We start from the raw sequence: 22,994 nt of genomic DNA, 5'->3' as shown, positions 1-22,994 counted from the left end.
ACTGTACTAGAGCCTGTAGTGTGCCAGGCACAAATGCTACTCTGGGGACCAGACCCAGTCCCTGTCCTCACGGAGCTCCCATGATGGTGTCTGCCTTGCACGCTCATTATGGGGTTTTCCCTGTCTCTGCTTCACATACACACTGCAGGATAGAAGATGCTGCTGATGCATCCAGTCAGAGAAGGGCTCTCCTGAGACCAGGATTAGGGGCCTTACATTTCTGCTGGTGAGAAATCGTGCTTGGCATTGTGGCTCTGCCTTCGGAGGGTCTGGGGACGGGAGGTGTGACGTGATCTGGTTTGTGTCGTAACAAGCTGACTTTGGCAGCTGCCTGGTGAAGGACTGGCGGGGCGTGAGTCTGGACTCTTTCCCGATAGAAGCCCACCTTGGACTGGAGAGCTTCCCCTGGAGCTCAGCCTCAGCGGGTCCGACTCTATCGTCAGCTTCCTCCGCAGCACAGGCCCCAGTGGACTGTGAGGGTTACGTGTGTTAATGTGTGGAAAGCGCTCGTACTTTACATGTGAGCAATTATTGTTGTAATGATACCTGACCTTGTGACTAGAGATGGACAGAGGCCTGGATGGGTCCTGGCCTCCGCCCCTCGACCAGACAGCCTTGAGCCTCCATTCTCGCCTGTGGGCTGGGGATGGTTAGGCGAACCTGGCAGAGTTGTGTGAGGGTCGGTTCTCCCCTCCATACCCTGCCTGGCACATAGCAGGCTCGTCCTCCTTCAAAATCAAAGAAAATGGGTTTAAGATTTCTCTGGAAGGTTTTGCTCCTGCTTCGTTTCCTTCCTCACTTCCCAATTGTCTACCCCCTTGCGGCCACTTTCCCCCAAGCTGCCCATCCTCCAGTTCCCAGATCTATTGTGCCTCCTTGTAGCTTCTGTCTCAGCTAGGATTATCCTGCGGTCCCTATTCCAGCTCTCCACCTCTGGGAATGACGTATGCCTTTAAGGACTTCTAACCTGACCACACCAGGATGGTCAGAGCGCTTACTGACTGGGAACTGACTTGGTGCCTGGCTTTGTTCTTTATTGCCACGTGCCAGGTCTTCACGCGGATGTGCTTATTTGATCCTAAGTGTTCCTAGGAGGTTGGTGTGGTTATCACCCATTTAAAAGATAGAAAAACTGAGGCACCGCTGGTTAAACAACTTGACCGATACCACAACTAGGAAGTGGCAGGGCTGAACCGAGCAGCCTCAGCCGAAGCCTCAGCTCCCAGCCACCCCCCCCCCCCGCCCCCCGGGGTTACCGCCGTGTGACCCTCACGGAGCCATGCGAATGGGGAAAAGGAGCATTGTCTTTGTCCTGTGCATCTCAGAGCTTTATTTGTTTGCTTTTTTTAAAAAAATCAAAAGATATTTTACTCCAGAGCGAGACATCTCAAATTTCCCCTGGTTGTATTCTGCTGTGTTTTTTATCTCCTTCTAAGGAAGACATTCTTTCTAAATCTCACTGAACTCTGTTATACTCAGAAACAGGCATATTTTCTCTTGCTCTGTCACCTGTAGAGATGGAACACTGCCGATCAGCACATTCCTTCACATGCTTGAAAATAGTCTTATGATTTTCCAAGCCTCTCGGAGCCCGTTCTTCTCTGAAGCAAGAGGGGCCTGGCCTCTTTCCACCGCTGGTTTCCTGTCCGGCCCTGAGAAAAGGGCTCGGAGTTTTCCAGGCTCGTACACAGGGTCCAAAGCAAGCCGCACTGGGGTCCTCTGCTCCTCAGAGTTTTATTTTAGCTTAATTTATTTTCATATTTTGGAAAATTTAGGAATAAAATAAAAGTGTAAAGAAATAGAAACCCTGGCCAGTGGTTAGAGCGTTGGCCAAACACCAAAGAGTCTCAGATTCCCGGTCAAGGGCCTGTCCCTGGATCCCTGGCCCCGGGTCCAGGGCATGTAGGAGGTAGCCAATCGATGTGTCTCTCTCACATTGATGTCTCTCTCTCTCTCTCTCTCTCTCTCTCTCTCTCTCTCTCTCTCTCTCTCTCTCCCATCCTTCCCTCCCATCCTTCCACACTCTCTAAAATCAATAAAAAAAAATACCCTCGGGTGAGGATTAATTAACACACAAACAGAAAGCAATAAGGAACACATGTTCCCGGGACACTTTATGCAGTTTGGAGTTGACACTGAACCCGAGGGCCTGCCTGTGTGCTGGCGCTGCGCGAGCCTGCGGCAGGGATACAGTCCTTGCCCTGAGGTTCTTACCGCCTGAGCGGGTGAGCACTGCGAACAGCTATGAACAATGTCCATTTCCACCAGTATTTACTGAGCATCTACCGTGACCAGGGATGCTTCTTCGCACTTGGGGCACATCAGGGAACTAACTCGCTTACATTCTAGTGGAGAGGCAGACAGTAAGGTGATAAATGCTGTAGGGAGAAGAAAAGGAAGGGGGCTGGGGTACCGGGTAGGCCGGGATAGACTGCAGTATTAAATGGGGATCAGGGCCTCCTTAAGGTCAGATTTGAGTCAGGACTTGAAATAGGAGAGGGAGTTAGCCATGGAGTACCTGGGAATAGTGAGTTTCAGGCGGCAAGAATAGCTAAAGCCTCAGAGGAACCAGATCCAACACAAACATCAGGAAGGGGCCACCAGAGATAAGGAGTCTGAGAAGGGCCCGTGGGAGGGAAGAGGGGGGGGCTTGCATGCCTATGCTAATTGCATTGTGTGGCTGCCTGTTGGGTGGCGTAATTTACCCAACTCCGAGATCAGGCTCTGCCCAAACCTCTGGGCTAACGGATATCAGCTCTGATCCAGGCTCTTTCACAACTAAGATAAGGCCTTGAGTAAGCTGCAAACTCCTTGGGCCTCAGTGGTTACGTCTGTAAAAGCCAACATCTGGCCACCCTCTGGACTCCTGCCTGCCAGTCCCGAGTGCACTTGGTGATAATAATAGTAGAAGTAATAGTCATAACAATAATAGTAATGCTAACAATGTTACAAATAAGCTGGCAATTGCAGCATCTTTCCAGGGTGAATGCTTTATTTATTCTTATTATTGAGACTTAAAAATAAAAAGTAAAACCACCTCTCTTCTGTGGTTTCTGAGGAAAAGAAAGGCAAGAGCATATCTTTTGATCAGGAAAAAAAAAATTAGGTGAGAGAGGCAAAGGCTTCCTCTCCCAGCACTTAACCATCTCCCCTTTGGGGGAGCTGCTCCGAGGCCCCCAGCTGCTCCCTGAGAGTATTTCCTTAGCGGAGCTTCAGAACATCCGCAGGCAGCCAACTGTCAGCTCAGGAACGTTTGGGAAGTATTATGCAAAAGGTGAAAAAAAAACGGTCTTTGACAAATAACAAAAGATAAAACCTGGCAAAGTTTCCTAGCCTTCAGGCTGCTTGGGCCAGAAATGAAAAATTGTATTCTCACAATCCACTGAGCTGCTAAAAGGAGGGATTTGAAAGCACCATATTGTCAGTCACTTGGTTTTGCCCAGACTCCAAGATTTAGAGTCCTGTGATGCTAGGGAAGGGCTTTCCCTACAGACAGAAGTGGTTGTTTTTTTAGTGCCAGCAGAGAGATAGGATGGGCTGGTTGGGGAAACGGGACTAAGAAAATTTTAAAAACCCAGGAAAGTTCTTCCAGAAAGGAAAGCTCATGTGAGGGGTCACAGAACTGGTAGAGGTCAGGGTTGAAAGTACCAAAAATCAAATCTCACTCGCATGTCTACCTCTTTGTGCCTCGGCTTCGTCCTCTGCGCGATAGGTATGAGTTCACAGGGCAGTGTGATGATGCAGTGAATTAATACACAGGGCGTCCTGAGGATGGTACCTGTGTCCCAGTGAGTCAGCCAAGCGTGGTTGCTTTCGCCTTTGCTGGCTTCAGTTTTTCCTAACCAACATCTCAATGTTTTGTATTGAGGGCTGCCTTTGAAGAGGACGTTTTCAGTCCAAGCACACTGTCCACACTTTCAAGTTGTGCATCTCTCTTCTGTCTAACTACCTAAGGGTTTCCTCAATAAAGGAGCCGTTTTTTTCTAAGCCAGCATTGGCCAATAGGAACATAATGCAGCCACAAGGATAACTGCCATATGTGACTTCAAATTTTCTAGGAGCCACATTTAAAAAGTAAAATGAAACAGGTGAAGTGGATTTTAATGTTTTGACCCAATATATCCAAAATATTATCATTTCAACATACATTCAATAATATAAAAATTGTTAACGAGATTTTGTGTCCTTTTCCCTTACTACAGCTTTGAAATCCAGTATATATATTATACATGCAGCACATTTTAATTAACACTAATGTCATTTCAAGTGCAATAGGCACATGTGGACAGTGCAGTTATAAATGACGGGAGGATGGCTCTTAGCCTGGGTGAGCGAGTCAGGCTGGGCCCTGACTCTCCCCCAGTCACTACGATTACAACCAGAAAGGCCTCTGAGGTGGGGGTCTTCTGGTCACACGGAACAAGGAGCATCTTGATGCAAGCCCTACAACTCCAAGAGTGTGGTTTTGAACGGAGATCTATTGAGTAAATGCTTGCTCGCCCCTAACGGTCTTTTCCTCCCTCCCCACAAACCCCATCCTCCATCTCCACTTATCTTGAGGATCAAATTCTGAAATCATTTTATTAATGGTTATCATCCTCTGTTAAGATGCAAATGTTTGGGTAATAACTTCGTTGAGTACTCACTGTGACTAATGTAGTTGAGGGAGAGATTAGGATGGGAAGCAGAATGCGTTTTGGGATTCTATTTGGAATCTTCTTGAAGTCACAGTGTTTGAGAGCCAGTAGTGGGCCCTGGCTGGTGTGGCTCAGCTGGACAGAGCATCATCCTGTACACCAAAAGGTTGTGGGTTCGATTCCCAGTCAGGGCACATACTTGGGTTACCAGTTTGATCCCTAGTCAGGCTGCTTATGGGAGGCAACCGATTGATGTTTCTCTCTCACAAGGATGTCTCTCTCTTTCTCTCTTTCCCTCCTTCCCTCCTTCTCCCTTCCCCTCTCTCTAAAAAAATAAATAAATTAATAAACATATCCTTGGGTGAGGATTTTAAATAAATCCCTAACCAGTTTGGTTCAGTGGGTGGAGCATCGACCTGCTGACTGAGGGGTCCTGGGTTGGATTCTGGCCAAGGGCATGTGCCTTGGTTGTGGGCTCAGTCCCATAGAGGTTGTACAGGAGGCAGCTGATCAATGTTCTCTCTCATTGATGTTTCTAATTCTTTATCCCTCTTCCTTCCTCTCTGTAAACTCAACAAAAATTATATATATATATATATATATATATATATATATATATATATATATATTAAAATATAATTTTTTTAAAAGGCCAGTAGTGCTAGGAAAGCCCTGCAGAGCTGCTACTACAGCGTCAGCCTTTCGTGAGCCTTTTCAGCACAAGTCACAGCTCTAATGGGAACTTCATTAACTAAAGGCAGCAGCTATGAGGGTAAGAGCAGACACCAACATTCTGGGCACCATGGGTTCATATTTTTCCAGATGAATAAATCCGAATCTAAAAGCTATGAGAAGCCCATTAAAGTAGGAATTTTCAGGCTTGTCCTGCTTATCTGTTCCCAGCAGCCCCGAACAAGGAGAGGCCACCCCTTTCCTTCTGGGGAAATGCCCTCGATCCTAGTCAGGGAGATTTCAATTTGGTCTTTAGAGTAGGATGTATCTTGGAGAAGGCTGGCTTGATTTTGAGGACAAAGTTTCTCACTTTTCTCTCCCCCTCTTTTCATTCTGTTGTTTTAGGGTGAATTTGCATACCTTTCCTCCCGTTCGTTATTATGAGTTTGTTTGAAAGGGGTCTCATTTTCCTATTTCCAAGTTCGTGGGAAGAGTGAAAAGAACTTCTTTTACACTCATGTGCTAGTAGTATTAGTACCGCGTGGATACTCTAAAATGTGAAAAGAAATTCTCTTCTTATTTAATTTGTATAAGACTGGAGTACCTACTTAACTCACACATTTTTCCCCTTCAGTCTTCCTTCCTACTATTTCCCCCCCAATCTACTTCCCAGCTACATTCCCTTGAGGAAAATTGCTTTACCAGGCAGTTCCTAAGCACTGATCTCTGACCCAAGTCCTTTAGTCTCATTATTTCCAAATGGAGGTTATCCAAAGAATGCTCTCCAGCAATAGTGTTTTTTAAAGTTAAATTTTTGTCAACAATCAATATTTTTATTGAGTTGTCTTTTCTTGATTACTAATATATATGCTTTTGTTTATATATTTGACATAGTCTGGAAAAGATTAAAGAAACATGTCATCTTAAGGTCTAGAAAAGCCACTGTTAACTTTTTGGTAATCAACAGTTATTTAAGCCCATTTTATTCTATACTGATCGAAACTATTCCTCTAGAATAATCTAGGTGTGAAGATAAGACTAGTGCATGCAACAAAATAGAAGTGTTCAATACAGAATTCATTCATTCATTCATTCATTCATTCATTGCTTTGGGTGAATGTACAGAAACATGCTAAACTAATCTAGAAGATTAATCCATTTGGGGATATCATCAAATAAAGGTCATCAGATATAGACCATATTATCTAAATCAGAGGAGTGACTGGTACCAGCAGTAGATACTATCTTTTTAGATGGAGGATGGGCAGTTCCTTTCATTCTTTTGGGGTTGAGAGGTGGGGTTAAAAGTTAAGATTTCCCATGAGAAAATTTTTTTACTATCTCAATGTAATGATTGTGACCGAATGGTTAAGCTTCTAAGTAGCATTTTACTAAGCAATTCTGTTCATTTTCATGTTTGTGACCAAGACCCCCAAAAAAGAGCCTAGAGTTTGACAAAAAATAAGAAATAACTAAAGTGTAGTAATTTAATTGGTAAATATGGGCAGCCTTTTTTTCTTTCTTTCTTTATTGATTTTAGAGAGAGAGAGCAAGAGAGAGAAACATCACTGACCGGCTGCCTCCTTCATGGCCCCTACTGGGGATCGACTGGGCATGTGACCTGACTGGGAATTAAACCGTGACCTCTTGGTTCCTAGGTCAACGTTCAACACTGGGCCACACCGGCTGGGCAAAGATACCCTTTAAAAAGGTTGATTTTTACTATGGAAATTCTCGAATATATATTAAAGTAGGGAGACTAATATCATGAATCTCCACCTACCCATCTCTCAGCCTCAGCAATTATCTATCCACTTTTATACCTCCCTTATCCCCCCTTCCTCAAAATGAATTGTTTAGAAGCAAATCCCAGCTGTTTTATCATTTCAAATAGAAATACTTTGGTATGTACCCCTAAAAAGTAAAACGACTAAAAGGAAGGATTCTGATGATTTATATATAACTCTTAGTCTTGTTTTCTCATCAGTCTTCGTGTGTCACTGGGCTTTGAATTAGGAAATGAGTTCTAGACCTGGTTTTGCCACTCACCAGCCGTGTGACCAGCAGCAAGTCACAGGCCTTTCTGGGCTTGAATTAAGACGATTTCTAAGGTCTCTTCCGGAGACATGGATTTGGCACAGGGTCTATTTGCTGTTTGTTGTTTTGGTGCAGTGCCCAGTTCAGTCAAGACCCTCCCAGTCTTCATTTCCCAGAGGCTGCTGAGTGGCAGAATCTTTAACTTGGAGCCTTAAAAAGGAAATGAGCCATTTTGTGTGGCCATCAGTATCTCACAACCTCAATTCTGACAACCTCAATTCATCTTGTCAAGTGTTCTGCTGAGTTGTGCTGCTGGGAAGGTTCAAGTGTTCCAAACAGGTCCTCCTCTTTGAAAGGCCACCCTGAAGCCAATAGCTATGGAAAAGTGATGTTTACATTGCTTGGGGGGAGTGGGGGGTAAGCTACTCTCTTATGCAAGGAATGGATTGGTGTCCTGGTGCAGGGTGATTGTAAAGACATAAAGATACCCATTTTATAGGCAAACCAATGGAGTGTGAAATCTGGTAGGTGCACCTAAGGTTGCCTGGTAAATGCAGGATTAAGTCAGAAATAGAATTTGTCTTGAAATTATGGAAAACATGCGTATTGTAGAGGCAGAGGTTTAGGGGAAGCTAGGGGTCCTCTTTAGCTAATGGAGGAAACTTTGGGTGAGAAGAAGGTACCCAGCCCGGAGCAGCAGTGCCACTGGGACCCTCACAGTGTGTGCCCTAAGCTTCCGTGGGTGTCCTCCCATGGGTTTCACACATCAATATCAGAGCTAGGACCCTGGGAGTGTGAAGAGTAGGTGGCCCAGCATCTCTGATCTGGGCAGTGCGGAAGACAGGCTCTGACCCAGGTTTCTGGCTGTTGCAGGCATCTGTCCTGCTCCTCCACAGCTTGAAGAGAACCAGGGAAATGAAACTGGAGGAGGGCTATTTGAAAAAAGAAACCGTTGATTGTCAGTGAACTGGTAGAAGAATGCTTGCAAATGCTGCAAATTAAAAAAAAAAAAAATGCCACGACTCTAAGAAGAAGGAAAAGAAGTACCCAAATGGAAAAAGCCTCCAACATTGCCATTTTAAAACACAGGCTCTCATCAGCTCTGACATTTGGCAGGGAATTCATTGAAGCTGTTGACAGGGATTATGGTTTTGGTGCCAGGGTTTAAGCTGGGGAGTAGGATTAAAAAGGACCAAAGATGAGGGCTGGTATTTCAAGCTGAAGCCAATGGTCCGTGGTGGGGAATTCACTGGGTTTGGGAGTTTGGGGCTGGTTACTGTACTCAGAAGAGTGCCTTCCAGCGGGTTCGGAGGAGGATCACAATGTGCATTCTTTGCAGTCCTGGTGGACTTGCACACACCAGTCAGCGATTAGATTCTGAGGCCTGTCCTTAGCAGGAAATGGTAAAGGAATCTGCAGGAAGCCAAGGCCCAGGGAAGGGAAACCCCTCCCTCCTGTCAAAGGCCAGGCCCCAGTGAAGATGAAATGGCAAGTGGAGCCGTAGGGACAGACACATTGAAAGGGAGCGTGGCTGACCCGCGGACGGAAGTCAGGGAAAGGCAGGTGGCTCTGGTTTATTGTGTGACAAGCCTGTGCCTGGTGCTCCGCAGTCTGGAACCTGGGAAAATGCTGTTGCTTCATTTCCAGGGCCAGTGGGTTGTGTGTTTCCTGAGGTCCAGTAAGCAGCCCACGGAGGGGACAACCTCCCCTTGTTTCAGACTTTCAGCTTACTCAAGGCCCAAACCCAAACCTTAAGTTGAAAATTATTACCAGGAGAAAAGATGAAAATGTAAATGCCATCCAAGCATAAGAAATACTCAGTGCGAAGGAGCAGAGGAAAGCAAAAGCATTTTTGTTTCACCCAGTTCTTTATAACAGGAAATACGCTGTTCTTGAGGTAGAGGGAGAGTCTGTGGTCCAACGGGAGAAACCGAGTCCAAGAAGAAGGAACCGGTTATCTGAAATCTGACAACGTTTTCTTGTAGTTGAGAACTCAGCTTTGAAGTTTCTCTTCTTGAGCTGGGCTCAGCGAGTTATGCTACCCCTGAAGAAAAGAAAATTAAGAATATTTTATGTGGAAGATGCTCAGTCATTAAAAAAAAAAAAGCAGTACTTAGCTCTCTTATCTCATCAACAGTGCACTGGACTCAATGCTAGCAATTTTGTGTTCTGATTGTTACTTGAAGAAAGAAAAAAACAAACTCTACTCAATGCTGATTCTACAGGTTTAGTGGAAAAAAATGTTCTAACAGGCAAGTGGCAAACAACAAAGCTTTTGAAAAGCCAGACCTGGGAGAGAAATGCTGTTTCATAATGGGTATGAATAGTTATTTGGCTGCCTTTTTTTTCAATCTCTCTGGTTTTTTGATGTGGATCTCTTTCTATTCGTTCAGGAAGTTATGACGTGAGCTCTGGGCAGGGCCTGAGGTTTTAGAACCCTTTCTAAAAGGGACAGAGAGTGCCTTCTGCATTTCCTAACGGTGGGGTTGACGTGCAAGCGCCAGAGCTTTGGAAGGCTGGTCACGATGCAGGTGCTTCTCCCATGCAGCCGGCTGGTCCTGGCTCTCGCCCTCATCCTGACTTTGGACTCTTCAGTTCAAGGTAAGCCCCAGGACTCTCGTTCTCCTGTCATCTTCTGGGTAAGCCCCAGGGTCCACACAAATGATTATATTCACTTTAAAGTACAGGATGCATTATATTGTGGGAAAGTAAGCAAAGGAAAAGGATTTTTGGTGACTGAACTTCTTAGTGTGTGTTTGGTTAAGTTTGGTACCAAGAAAAATTAAACTCTCAGACTTGTAAACACTTTACAATGATTAAATGCACCGTTTTACTTTTGGATGAAAATGTATGGGTTATAAATTTTTTTAAAGCTCAGGAAGGAATGACAACCTGTTGCAGGGAGGAGGTGGCACTGTTGCGTGTTTTGGAGTTATCTACCCACCCCTGCGTGTCCACATCTCTCCCAAGTTTTAATGGGTTCCAGTGGTGTCATAATTATTGTAACGCTGGGAAATGCTAGTTTTTAATCAGAGTAAATTTGACCACGTGTATTTTTCATCTTTTTAAAGTTGGTTCAATTATGGGTAGGCCTAGTTCATGAAAACCCTCTTAGATTTTAAGAGAGACCAAAGAATTTTAGTATTTGTGCTGCTGGTCAGAGAAACATCACATCTGAAAATTTCCTGTTAGGTTTCTCTGTCATTTATGGTTGTTTAGTAAGACTGAATTGAGGTAAAACCTTGAATCACTAAGAAAACAAAAATGTTTGTAAGAAATATACAATAGCTGCTCCTTTGGTAAATAAGGGATCCTGTCTAAATAAGGCAGAGGTCATGGTAGAATTTATAGTAGAAAAACATTAAGTTCCCCTAAACTGTAAAGGAAATATTGAGTCATGGTGACACACATGTCCCAGGTTTGCTTCTTTGCATCTTGTTTTTACTTCTGATGGAAAGGAAGTCATATCGCTGATCTCAGATACATTTATTATGTATTGGAAATTTATAAGATCATTTTTCTTGTGATGCACTTATGGAGAACAAACAACAAGCAATGTTGCTGAAGCTTTCCCTGATCTATTGATTTTTTTAAAGTGTTAAACATTGTTAGTTGTAGGGAACAGGCTTTGACTTGGGTCTTTCAGGGAATATCTTTAGCTCGATGAATAATTCCATGTGTTCTCGCAAGATCCAGAGCAGAAAGGTCCATGTTTGTTGCACAGTGATCAGTGTGCTGGGTCTTCCCTGGCCAGAGCTAGAGATGTCTTTACATCTTCAAAATTTCCCAGAAATGGCATGTTCCCCACCAAGGTTCACCAGGTAAACTAGAATTAAAACAAAAATGTTCCATGTAGTAGGTATTCATCAAAAAGAAGTGAAGAAAGAAAGAAACCATTATGAGATTGGATAAAGTACTAGCATTTATGTCATCACCTGGTAGGCTTAGCTCTTTGCTGGAAAAGAAACCAAAAAGGGAGACAATGAATGAATTGAAAAACTAGGGTGTTTCCAAAGGAGAAGTTGGAATGAAGGGTTTGTGCTCAATTCTGAATAAGAACAGAAATAGATGCCCACCCACAGTGACATGGTGAGTGATCTACGTGATGCCAGATAGGATTCGATAGCATCCTTTCCCCACTTAACCCATTGGTTTGACTGAACTGATAAAATTAACTAGCCTTTTGACTTGCTCTTACTGAACATTTTCAAAACATCTTAGGTTACTGTATTCCTGTGCGAGGGCTGCCATAACAAAGCACCACAGACTGGTGGTTTAAACAACAGAAATTTATTTCCCCACAGCCCTGGAGGCCGGAAGTCCAAGATCAAGGTGCCGGCAGGGTTGACTTCATTCTGAAGCCTCTCTCCTGGGCTTCTGGCTGGCTGTCTTCTCTCTGTACCTTTATATGGTCCTTTGTATATGTCTGTGTCCCAATCTCCTCTTCTTTTTAGGACACCAGCCATATTGGATTAGGGATCATCCAATGACCTCATTTTTCTTTACCTCCTTTTATGGCCCTATCTCCAAAGCCAGTCCCATTTTGAGGTCCTGGGAGTTAGGACTTCAACAGATGGATTGTGGGGGAGAGACACAATTCAGCCCATATCAGTTACTATGAGTCAAACCCAAGTAAAGACATGGTGTACAACTGCCTACAGAGTCAAAGCAATGGAAGCTTGGCAATGTATTTTAATTGTCGAGCTTCCAGGGGGTTATTGATGAGGCCTGTGAATCTAAGCTCCCCTATTGCCTCTCTTCTTCAAAGATGCCCATAAAGAGAGAACCTGGAAAATCCATGAGCAGGTATGGCCAAAGGGTTCAGGGCCAGACCATGTGTCCATTCCACACTGTTTCCTAGATCACAGTAAAGATACTGATTCCACTCATGTGTGCTGCTGTTTGCTTGTAATGGGTTTCCCCTCCATTCTCTGGTAAATGACCAGCACAGTCCCTGTGAGGAGGAACTAACACCAAGTTAAAGAGGAGAAAACTGGCTCAAGGCCCCTTAAAACTAATTAATAGCAGAACTGCTCATCTGATTTTAAGGCCAGCTAACTTTCTACTGCAACTTGGCTATCTTCTTGGTGTATTAGAGATTTATTTATTTTAAACAAAAAACCTTGCTTGGACTATAGCCCTTGCTTTAAAGTTCACCGCTGAGTTGAGGGACAGAGAGGGAGAAATTGAAAGTAAACTTGATACTTGTATAGCTTGTCAAACCATTCAAGGGTGGAGTCTCCTCTCCATATTGTACAGTTGACGGGCCAGTAGGAAGCAACTTCAACTTAGATAGTGAGGTCTGTGTGAGTGCTGCCAAACCGTGAATCAAACGGTCTTTTCTCCTTCCTCCCGTGTCAGTTTCTGCTTAAGTTTTTCTAACACACCTGCTGCAGCAAGTCCCCATTAAGAGGAGGAAATTAGTAAATTGTGATGATGTTGGGGGAAAATTGGTACTACAGTATAAAAGAACAGAGGTTACTGCAGTAAGCTATTTGCTCTGGTAATGTTTATTTATCGAAAGTATTTTTGGTAAAGCAGAGAGAGAGAGAGAGAGAGAGAGAGAGAGAGAGAGAGAGAGAGAGAGAAGAAAGGAAGTGGTGGGCAGTGAAGGAAAGGGATTCTAAAGAAAAATCATTCTTCTCCCTGGAATCTATGACAAAATCAACCAGCAGATCCAGTAAGTGGGGCCTTTTAGGAAGATAATCTTTCAGTATAAGAGCATACTTCCTCTTATTTTATTTTTTTTCCTTTTATTATTTTTTTTGTTTTTATTTTATTTTTAATTGAAATACAGTTTGACACAGAACATTGTGTAAATGTAAGGTATACATGTTGATTTGATACATTTATATATTATAGATATTTGCTATTGTAGTGATAAAACATCTATTACATCATATAATTCTCATTTATTTTATTTTATTTTTTATTATTTTTTTAAATTTCTTTATTGATTAAGGTATTACATTCCTTTTATTTTTTTTAAAAAATATGGTAATCATAAAATATTTCTCTCAAGCAAGAGAGAGTCAAGATACTCCTACACCATCACGGGCTGAGTCTGTCAGATTTTCACATCCTGCCAACTCCTTTGAATAGACATGCAAGGAACTATGGTCTGTAATCACGTTTCTTATTTTATAAACACCAGTCCCAACTCAGATCAACTTTGGAGTGGGGGGCAAGGTGACTGCCACCTTTGATTTCTTTATAAATTTTTAAACAGATTTATTGAGATCAAGTTCACATACATACAATTCACCTGTTTAAAGTGTGCAGCTTCATGGTTTTTAGTGTATTCACAGATACAGGCAATCATCACCAGAGTTAGTTTTAGAGCATCTTGTCATCCCCCTCAAAAGAAGCCCCCTTTATAAATTTTAAAAGCCGAGATTCTGAACTTTGGGGAAAATTTTGTGCTTTAGATTTCTTTTTTTACTAGTTTACCCAAGTTGTATTTGTTATACCAGTGAAACGATGTCATCAATCACCTGGCTTCTTCCTCATAAAGTGTCAGTTTAACTTTTCTGTTTAACTTCCTACCTATGCAAATATTTCTTTGGCTTGATATTCAATGCTTTAGCCACATGTAGAGGATACTGCCTAGACCTGCTCTGTCCAAAATGGTAACCACCAGCCACTTGTGGCTTCTTATTTTGTTGTTGTTGTTTTTTTTTTTTTTTGGGGGGGGGGCGGGCTTCTTGAAATGTGTTTAATGTGGCGAGTCCAAATTGAGACCTGCTTTCAGTGCAAAATACACACCAGATTTGAAGTCTTAGTATAAAAAAAATCAGTAACTTTTATATTACGTTAAGTAATAATATTTGAATATGTTGGCTTAAATAAAATGTATTTAAATGAATTTCACTTATTTCTTTTTACTCTTTAAAATATGGCTGCTGCACCTTGGTTGCAGGTTCATCCATCTCCAGGTCGGGGCACATTCAGGAGGCAACCAATCAAGGTGTCTCTCTCACGTAGAGGTCTCTCTCTCTCTCTCTCTCTCTCTCTCTCTCTCTCTCTCCCGCCCTTCCTCCCTTCCTCCCACTCTCTCTCTAAAAGTCAATAGAGGAGGTATCCTTGGGTGAGGATTAAAAAATAAATAAGTAAAATATGGCTGCTATAACATTGAAAATTCCATAGGTGGTTTTGTCTTCTGTTACTATTGCACAGAGTTTGTTTAGGCCAGCGATTTCAACCTTTTTCATCTCTTGGCATACAAAACTAATCACTGAAATTCTGTGGCACACAAAAAAACATATATTCTATTTTTTGCTAATCTGACCAAAAATGGGTGTAATTTTAATTCATTCACACTGGACAGCTAGTGTTGTGTTGGCTGTTGTTGTTTCAAAATATGACCATCTAAGGGGAACAGAGGTCAGTGTCCCTGACTAAACAGTCAGGAATTGCATGTTTAAAAAATTCTTGGCCCTGGCCGGGTAGCTCTGTTGGTTGGAGCATCGACCAGATGCACCAAAGATTCACCAAGGTTTCAGGTTTGATCCCCAAGTAGGGACACATGCAGGAGATAACCAGTGAATGCATGAATGAGTAGAAGAACAGATCAATGTTTCTCTCTCTCTGCCTCTCTCTCCCTTCCTCTCTTTCTTTCTCTCTCAAATCAATAATAAAATAAAGTAAAGCAAAGTAAAAGTTAAAAAAAAAAATCTTGCTGCACACCAGTGTGCTTGCTGCTACAGTGGTTGAAAAATCACTGGTCTGACAACATAGAGTGTGAAGACAGCACCCTCTGCTGGAGAAGATGTTGATTTTTAATTTTTTAAATTTTTATCCCACTGCAAGCTTAAGACTTCTGAGTAGTACATAATTAGATTCCAAACTTAGGCTGCTTTAGGAAAGAACCAGAGGAGAAAGAAAGAGCTAAAATGTATTAACTACGGGGGTAGGGGAGGCCAGGGGATTGTCAAGGGCGGGGGGAAAAAAGGAGACGTATGTAATACTCTTTGTAATACTTTAAGCAATAAAAAAATAAATAAATAAAATAAAAATAAGAATCAGAGAGGCATTAATCAATAGAACAGTAATTTAAATTCTGGTCTCCCTACAAGCTATTCTCTATCAGAGCTCGGTCTTTGTTGTTCTCCTAAACAGAGAAACTAGCACTTAAAGAGCTCGGACCATGTGCTATCCTAAACACTTAATATTTATATCTCATTATTAGATTTACTACTTTCCCTCATTTTGTGCATGAGGCAATTGAGGCGTAGGGAGGTTAAGTAGGTCAAGGTCACACAGCTGGTAAGGGGCGGACATTGTGATGCCATCTTGCCACCTGACCCCCAGCCTCCAAGCAGTGACAGAGCTAACCCTTATTTATTTATTTATTTATTTATTTATTTAAAAATCTGTATTGCTGAAAGTATTACATATGTCCCCTTCATCTCTCCAACCCATTTTAAATGATTAGCTGTCCCAGACCAGACATTGTATTGAGGAACCATGGGAAAGATTGTGATAGACTAGCAGTTCAGAAGGAAGGGAGGAAGGAAGGGAAAGAAAGAAAAAAAGAAAAGAGAATATTTAGTTTATTTCTACATTAAAGTCTTTCTTTTGTTTATAATTTTAAAGAAATATGGTTTATTACTGCAATTTAGAAAATTAAATGAGGGAAAAAATCACCACAGTCTACTACTAGCTATTTTTGTGTATTTTCTCCCATCTCCCCCCATATCTGTTTCTATGGTTTCCTTAACCCTTATGTATATAAACAACTATTATGCATCACAGTGGCATTCTGTTTTTTTTCACTCATTTTAAAATAGAGGTTTTCCTATGATGTTACATAGTCTTTTCCCTAACTAACTACTTTTTTACCATTTGGTTCACATTCTTTCATATGAATGCCAAATAATTTATTTGAGCATTTTCTATTGTTTTGATTATATTTTCCTATTTTGAATAATACTAAGGTGGACAGTTTCATGTATCTTTTGTATTTTACCTATTCCCCTATTTCCCTATAGATACATATAAGTATGTATCATGTATATCTTAATGATATAATAACTTGGCAGTGTTGTATTTATAAAATGATTCAGAAAAACTAGCTAGAAAAAAGTTGAGGATAGAGATAATAGTCATGAGAACAGGGGCCATAATGGTGAAGAGGATGTTTCGAAAGCGTTCAGTGGTTCTGCGGTCTTTTAAGAACAAAGTTCTTGGCCATCCCATTGAGATGTAAGGGGAACTTGACCTCAGAAGAGGCTCCACTTTCCAACCTCTGATAGTTGCTGTCAGAAGAGAATGGGACACAACTTATTTGAGCTTATGCTCCTAGAAACACAGGTACCCAGGAGGAAGAAAAGCAGAACTCCAAAATCCACCATCTCTGGGGAGCTGGGTAATGAGATTAGCAGTAATTTCCCTTTCTTTTGTTTGCTACATTTTTTTTTTAAATTGATTTCAGAGAGGAAGGCAGAGGGAGAGAGAGAGAGAGAGAGAGAGAGATAGAAACATCAATGATGAGAGACAATCATTGATCGGCTGCCTCCTGCACACCCCACCCTGGGGATTGAGCCCACAACTTGGGCATGTGTCCTGACCAGGAATTGAACCAGCAACCTTTCAGTGCACAGGATGACACCCCAGCAACTGAGCTACACTGGTCAGGGCATCCCATCTTTTGCTATTGCAAAAAATGCTGCAGCGATTGTCCATAGCACTATATATTTTTTTAGTAGTTGTTGTTATGATCTGTACAGGACAACAATGTGCTGGGCTCTAAAACCACCTTCCCTGCTTTTCAAGAATTGCATATGTCAACTATAATTTTTTAAAAAAAAGAATTTTAGGCATGCCCCGTCTTGCTAGGTGATTACTAGTTGCACTCATGTGAATGGGGTGGGGAGGAGATGAACCTTTTGAAGGGTCAAGTCTTTCTCACCACTGGGCTTCCATCCTTGCTAAATGGAGGAATGAAGACTTTATTTCAGGAATTAATTAGAGATCTCCTATATAATCTCATAACATTTTCGTAGAAATTAAACTCAAAGGAAGCTATGACAGACTAGGATAGTCCAGCCCGCCTGTCCCTCTGTGAGGAGGAGCCTTGTTGTTTTGAAGTCTCTGACTAGGTCGAAGGACAAAAAAAGAGGCCACGTTTTTAACTGCTTGCATTCCTAAGGGCGCTCGATGGCCCTGAAGAAATAGGACTCTGTAATATGTCTGGTGCATGCAATATATTCCTCACCTTTGTGAACATGATTGGACTCATCTCCATAAGAAGAGCCGGGCGGCTCCTGTACGGCCTCAGTTTCCCTTTGTGTAAAATGAAGAGAGTAGAACAAACATAATGCTAGTTAATATTATCAGGTGTTTACTGTGTGCCCGGCCCTATGTTAAGGCCTTTGCATGCATTTACATGCATCTAATTTTTGTGACCAGCTTATGAAAAAGAGACACTGTTAAGATCTTTGTTTTGCAGTGAGGGCTCAGGGAAGAGAAGGTTTCACAGCCCATCAGCAGCAGAGCTCCGACTTCACTCCACGCAGCTGGTCACCAAGTCCTATTTTAACCTTCAACTCTGGCCACTTTGTAAGGGAGTTGTGAGAAGGGCTGGTACCCAGTGTGTGCTCCTGTCACATTTATGGTCATAAAATCTGTCCACACGTTACCTGCTACCAGATTTAGAATCTATTTAATTTCTTAGTGACAGAGAATAGATTAGAAGCTGTGTACGAGGTACTTATTAACCACGTGGGTTGCTTGTTTGGGCAGGTTTACCTGTGCGGAGAGCCAGGTACCAGAGGGTCCGCTGTAATCCTGACAGTACCTCTGCAAACTGCATTGATGAAAAGGGACCACTGTTTGACCTACTTCCAGGCGAATCCAACAGAATCCTCCCGCCAAGGACTGACCCTTTTTTGTAAGTGGTCTTGCTCTACTTTTCCTTTCACCAGTCTCTCTTGAGATCTTGGCATGGAGGTGGGAGGGTTGTCTAGAGTGTTTTTCTTCAGGCTCTTGCTTTGGGGGTTTGGTGTTCCCTGCACAGTACATGGTAAAATGTATTCACTGGTAGATGAGATGTGCAAGAATACAGGGTTCATGTATTCTTTTGCAAAGTCTTTTTATTTGGGCAGAGACAAAAATTGAGTAAAAATTTTGTGAAAATAATTGGTGAGAATATTTTTCACCAACAAGTATTGAAAATGATTGAACATTATTTTATTTATGTAAATAGAGCACAATAGATACTAAAATCTAATAAAAGTCCATCAACCTCATAGTTTAAACAAAATGATATATCCCTAAAGTGTAATATAATTTAATCATAAGAAGGGATGAAGTACTGACACAGGCTACATCATGGATGAATCCTGAAAACATTATGCAAAGTGACAGAAATGAGACACAAAAAGCCACATATTATATGACTCCATTTATAGGAAATGCTCAGAATAGATAAATACATAGAGGCAGAAAGTAGATTAGTGGTTGCCAGGGGCTGGAGGGAAGGGAGGAATAGAGAATGGCTAATAGGTATAGGATTCTTGAGGGTTCAAAAAAATGTTCTGGAATTAGATAGTGGTGATTTTTAGCAAGAAGAAGTCAAGGAAAGGAAGAATAAATAGACATGACTTACAAAAGAAAACCACGGCCTTGTCTGGCTAGCTCAGTTGGTTAGAGTGTCGTCCCAGAATGCCAAGGTTGTGGGTTTGATCCCTGGTCAGGGCACATATAAGAAACAACCAATAAATGCATAAATAAGTAGAACAACAAATCAATGCCTCTCTCTCTCTCTCTCTCTCTCTCTCTCAACTCAATAATATAAAAGAAAACCAAACCTTTTCTTGATCAAGTAAAACCTGCTTTGAACTTGCAAAAAAGATTCAATGGGAACTCATAAGTAACAAAAAATTGAATTGCACTAGAATCCGTTATTTCATTGAATATCAAAGTTATATAACATACAGCAAAAATGAATTATTAAAAGGATTTTCATAAAAGTTTTAGTCCATGCCCTAACCAGTATGGCTCAGTGGATAGAGCGTCGGCCTGCGGACTGAAAGGTCCCAGGTTCGATTCCAGTCAAGGGCATGTACCTTGGTTGCGGGCACATCCCCATTAGGGGGTGTGCAGGAGGCAGCTGATCGATGTTTCTCTTTCATCGATGTTTCTAACTCTCTATCCCTCTTCCTTCCTCTCTGTAAAAAATCAATAAAATATATTAAAAAAAAAAGTTTTAGTCCTCAGAGCTACACCTAGAAAATCACTCTCCTCAAAGCCAAGTAAATTATCGTGCCCAAACCAGCTAAGCCCATCATGACTTGGGGGATCCTGGCGACCCTCTTCATCACTGCCTTCACTGTGTAGGAAATGACATCATCGCCACTCTCTGCAGTCCAGTCCTGTGCTTTGACTTGTGTGTTTTTGTCCCTCGAGGCCTTTTATTCACACATATGTATTACATGCCTAGAAAAAGAATCCTGGGATTTCCCCTCCTGTGAGATTTTGTCTTGCTCCTTCATGGCCCGTGGTGCCTGCTGAGGTTGTCAGTGCACTGAAACCAAAGTGACGGCACAGAAGTAGGTTGTTCTGCCAGTTTTCCAGACCTTTGAGCTGCACATCAAATCTGGGGCTGATTACTCCACACTTGTTCAACCTGCCGGTGTGGTTCACAACAATTTTCCCAGCTCTGTGGTCATCAATAATTTCCAATTCCCCAGGGTAACCATCCTTCATTATCACAGTTGGAAACCAGATGGTGACTTTGGAGCATGGCCTAACAAGAACCTGGGTGTTGCCTCTCTTCAGCATTGTTGATACTCTTGGGAGCATCAGCCAGGACAGTCATGCACCCCGTAAGGCGTCACAGGAAGATGGAGGACAGAGCCCTATGCTTTTGCTTTAAGTCCACGGCACTAACCTTGAACTGATATTACAGCATCCTCCATTATTTTAGGTCTTAGGTTTCAATAGCGATTTATTTAAATCTAAAATATTAGAGGAATAACTCAAGTTCTTCAAAACACTTACTTTACGCCATTTCTTCTCTCCTCAGATCTCAATGATTTTCCCTCCCCACAGCCAGTAATTTTCCTTCTCACTCTTACGAGTGGGTTTTGTCAAAGCACTGTGAATTATTAGAAGTTTTGTAGAAATTTTAAATTAAGGAAGAATGTCATCTATCTAGGCTGTCTTGTTTATCCCTTTTTTAGTGGGAGAAAATGGATAAAAGGGTCTTTTTATTTTTAATAAATGATCCCTTAAGCCTATCTCAAGTATAGGATTCTTATGCTAGTAATAAGAAAATCAGCATTGTTTATATGAGTTTGCAATGGATAGATGTGGAATAGATAAGTGCAATGAGTTACATAAAACAAGTGTAGGCAAACATGTGAAAAAGTCTGACTTACTTTTTGTTTTAAAGCATTGAATATGGGAAATTTTAACTTTTAATTTGATTAACTAATTAACTGGGTGGCTGCATTTATTTTCTTACCTTAAAAATGTATTACAATTATCTTCCTTATGTCTCCAACTTTACTGTGTTTTTTTCATTTTTCTGTCTTACTTCAGAATGATGCAATTCCAGAACTTGAATGATGTCTTCCCTCTTTCTGAGGACTATTCTGGATCAGGCTCTGGCTCCGGCTCAGGATCTGGAAGTGGCTCTGGAGATGGCTTCCTCACTGGGATGGAGAGTGAATACCAACCATCATTTGTGGATACAAATGATGCTTTTTATTACAACTTTAAGCCTGTGCCCACAGATGACCAGGACTTGGGTCAAGATGGACCAGAAGAGAATTTTATTATATAGAAGAGAGGGTTTTCCACCTTGATACCTGCCAATGCATTCAGAATATTTTCTGTATCACAGTTAAATGATTAATTTTGGGACAAAAAGTTTTATAGAAATGTTAAAACATCTGAAAAAGAAGTTTAAGTTTTATCAACTTTTTTCTCATGAATTATTAAATACTCCTTTACCTATTACTATTGTCCTAGAAAATATTTGCACTTTCTTTATATCATATTCAATCAATATTGCTATGAATTAACTAGATTCCCCATGTCTATAAAATTGCTTTACAGAATAAATTATACTGTTTTTCTTTTTTAAAATGAATTTGAGAAGCAAATTGACAGGCTATATTTCATACCTAAGTCTTCAGAAACCTGACTTTGATTGTGAATTATATACCCTTTTTTTTTAAGTGAAAAAACAAACAAACCAACACCAAACAGATGAAACACAGTGAATTATAGAGTGGGCATTTGACATGTTTTACAGTGTAAAGTGTGCAGCTCTAGTATTACCATTGGATGTGTCTGCAGAGCTACTGGACATGGTGTGTTTAGACATATGATTGCTATTTCAATGACAAACTTAAGACCCAAAGTAAAGCACAGTTGTGCTCTCCGTACCTCATACTGCTTTACCTTTTTTCCTGGATACCTGTGTATTTTCAAATGTTGTTCTATTAAAGCAGAAGTATAATCAAAGGGTTAAGCTGTCTGGGATCTCTTGTCCTAAATTCAGGATAATAATTATTTTTGCTCAGATATTTTATTAACAAAATAGAAGTCTTATTAACAAAATATACATTTTTTACAGTGAGATCAAACTGTGTTTCTAGAATCAAGTCCTATTAAGTAGTAGATGAAGAAAACACTCATATACAGCAAGAGGGTTCTTCTTGTCCGAGCACTTCCTCTTTTTGGAGGCCACTCCCATTTCTGTTCCTCCTGGTTCTGTGAAGCCTGTTGTCATCATTGTCATGGATCCTGTTTTGCACCGTCCAGGTCTCTTGAGAACTGAGGACTTAATCTCTGCTGGAGAGAGCCACCTTGCCCAAGGCCACACCTTCTTCCCAGGGCAGCCTGGACCCCGTAACTGGTTGAGGAAGTGGCCCACATCAGGAGTCACAGATGAGCTAATATCAAAGACCTGGCTTCCCAATGGCTTCTAGGGGATGGGTTAGTCATGGTAACTAAGGGAGATCAGGGTCGTGGTCTCTATGATTGGTCAGCACTAGGGTAGGAGGTAGTTGATCTGGGGCTGATGTCAGCCATGGCATCGCTTCATCTGGTTTCACCGCTTTTCTGGGTCTGGGGCTGAAACACAGCTGAGGTCTAGATGTTATCTCTAGTTTGATTGAAATGCTGTCTCTGTGGTCAGCAGACCCGAGGCTTTGTTCATAAGATTATTTGATGTCAACCTAGGCCTCTCTGTCCCAGGGGCTTAATGATTAAGGGCATGGATGTGCGAGGGAGAAGGAAGCCGCCGAGTTGAATAAAGGTGTTGACTGAGGCCAATTTGAATCAAAAGGAAAGAAAGGAGAAAAAGTAATATTAAAGAAATAAAGTTTCTGCGTGGTTACACCAATATTGAAGTACACTTTTGGGATACAGGTTTTAATACCCAGGAGAAGGTGCTGACATGCTGCTAGAACAGCTCTTAGAAGTTTGGAAAGAGTAACATCCCTTTTAAGTGAAGTAGAAATGCTAGAACTGCCTTGGCAGGCAGTGGAAGAAGGGTCAAAAGGTTTAAGGAAGTGAGAACGCTAGAATGAACAGACAGTGTAAACCTTGAAAACCCACCAGATGACTGTCCTTCAGGAAGGCCGAAGCAATGAAGAGTATGTGGTGAGAGAGACGGCACCTCTGAGCTATCAG

The 22,994-nt window shown here is 41.7% G+C and overlaps 1 protein-coding gene and 1 pseudogene across 2 annotated transcripts; one reads left to right on the top strand and one right to left on the bottom strand.

Annotated features, from left to right (window-relative positions):
• Positions 1 to 8,927: 8,927 nt before the first annotated feature.
• Positions 8,928 to 21,311, top strand: SRGN (serglycin). The gene is made up of 4 exons (XM_081105009.1): positions 8,928 to 9,598; positions 9,740 to 9,947; positions 18,090 to 18,237; positions 20,892 to 21,311. Exons 2-4 carry the CDS (start codon positions 9,872 to 9,874, stop codon positions 21,133 to 21,135), a joined length of 468 nt encoding a protein of 155 aa, XP_080961135.1. The 5' UTR covers positions 8,928 to 9,598; positions 9,740 to 9,871; the 3' UTR covers positions 21,136 to 21,311.
• On the bottom strand, positions 19,785 to 20,166 carry LOC308529028 (small ribosomal subunit protein uS8-like; annotated as a pseudogene). The gene has a single exon. The product of its transcript is annotated as a small ribosomal subunit protein uS8-like (transcript).
• Positions 21,312 to 22,994: the final 1,683 nt, after the last annotated feature.

This window comes from Myotis nattereri, assembly GCF_964212035.1.
Source record: "Myotis nattereri genome assembly, chromosome: 13".
NCBI lineage: Eukaryota > Metazoa > Chordata > Mammalia > Chiroptera > Vespertilionidae > Myotis > Myotis nattereri.
Note: the sequence above shows the minus strand (reverse complement) of the source record. Positions and strands in the feature narration are given on the sequence as shown.

Excerpts from the sequence above, each read along its gene's own strand:
- SRGN (XM_081105009.1), top strand. The coding sequence starts at position 9,872 with ATGCAGGTGCTTCTCCCATGCAGCCGGCTGGTCCTGGCTCTCGCCCTC. Across the intron at positions 9,948-18,089 it reads TTTGGACTCTTCAGTTCAAG|GTTTACCTGTGCGGAGAGCC; the intron begins GTAAGCCCCAGG and ends TTGTTTGGGCAG. Across the intron at positions 18,238-20,891 it reads CCAAGGACTGACCCTTTTTT|AATGATGCAATTCCAGAACT; the intron begins GTAAGTGGTCTT and ends GTCTTACTTCAG.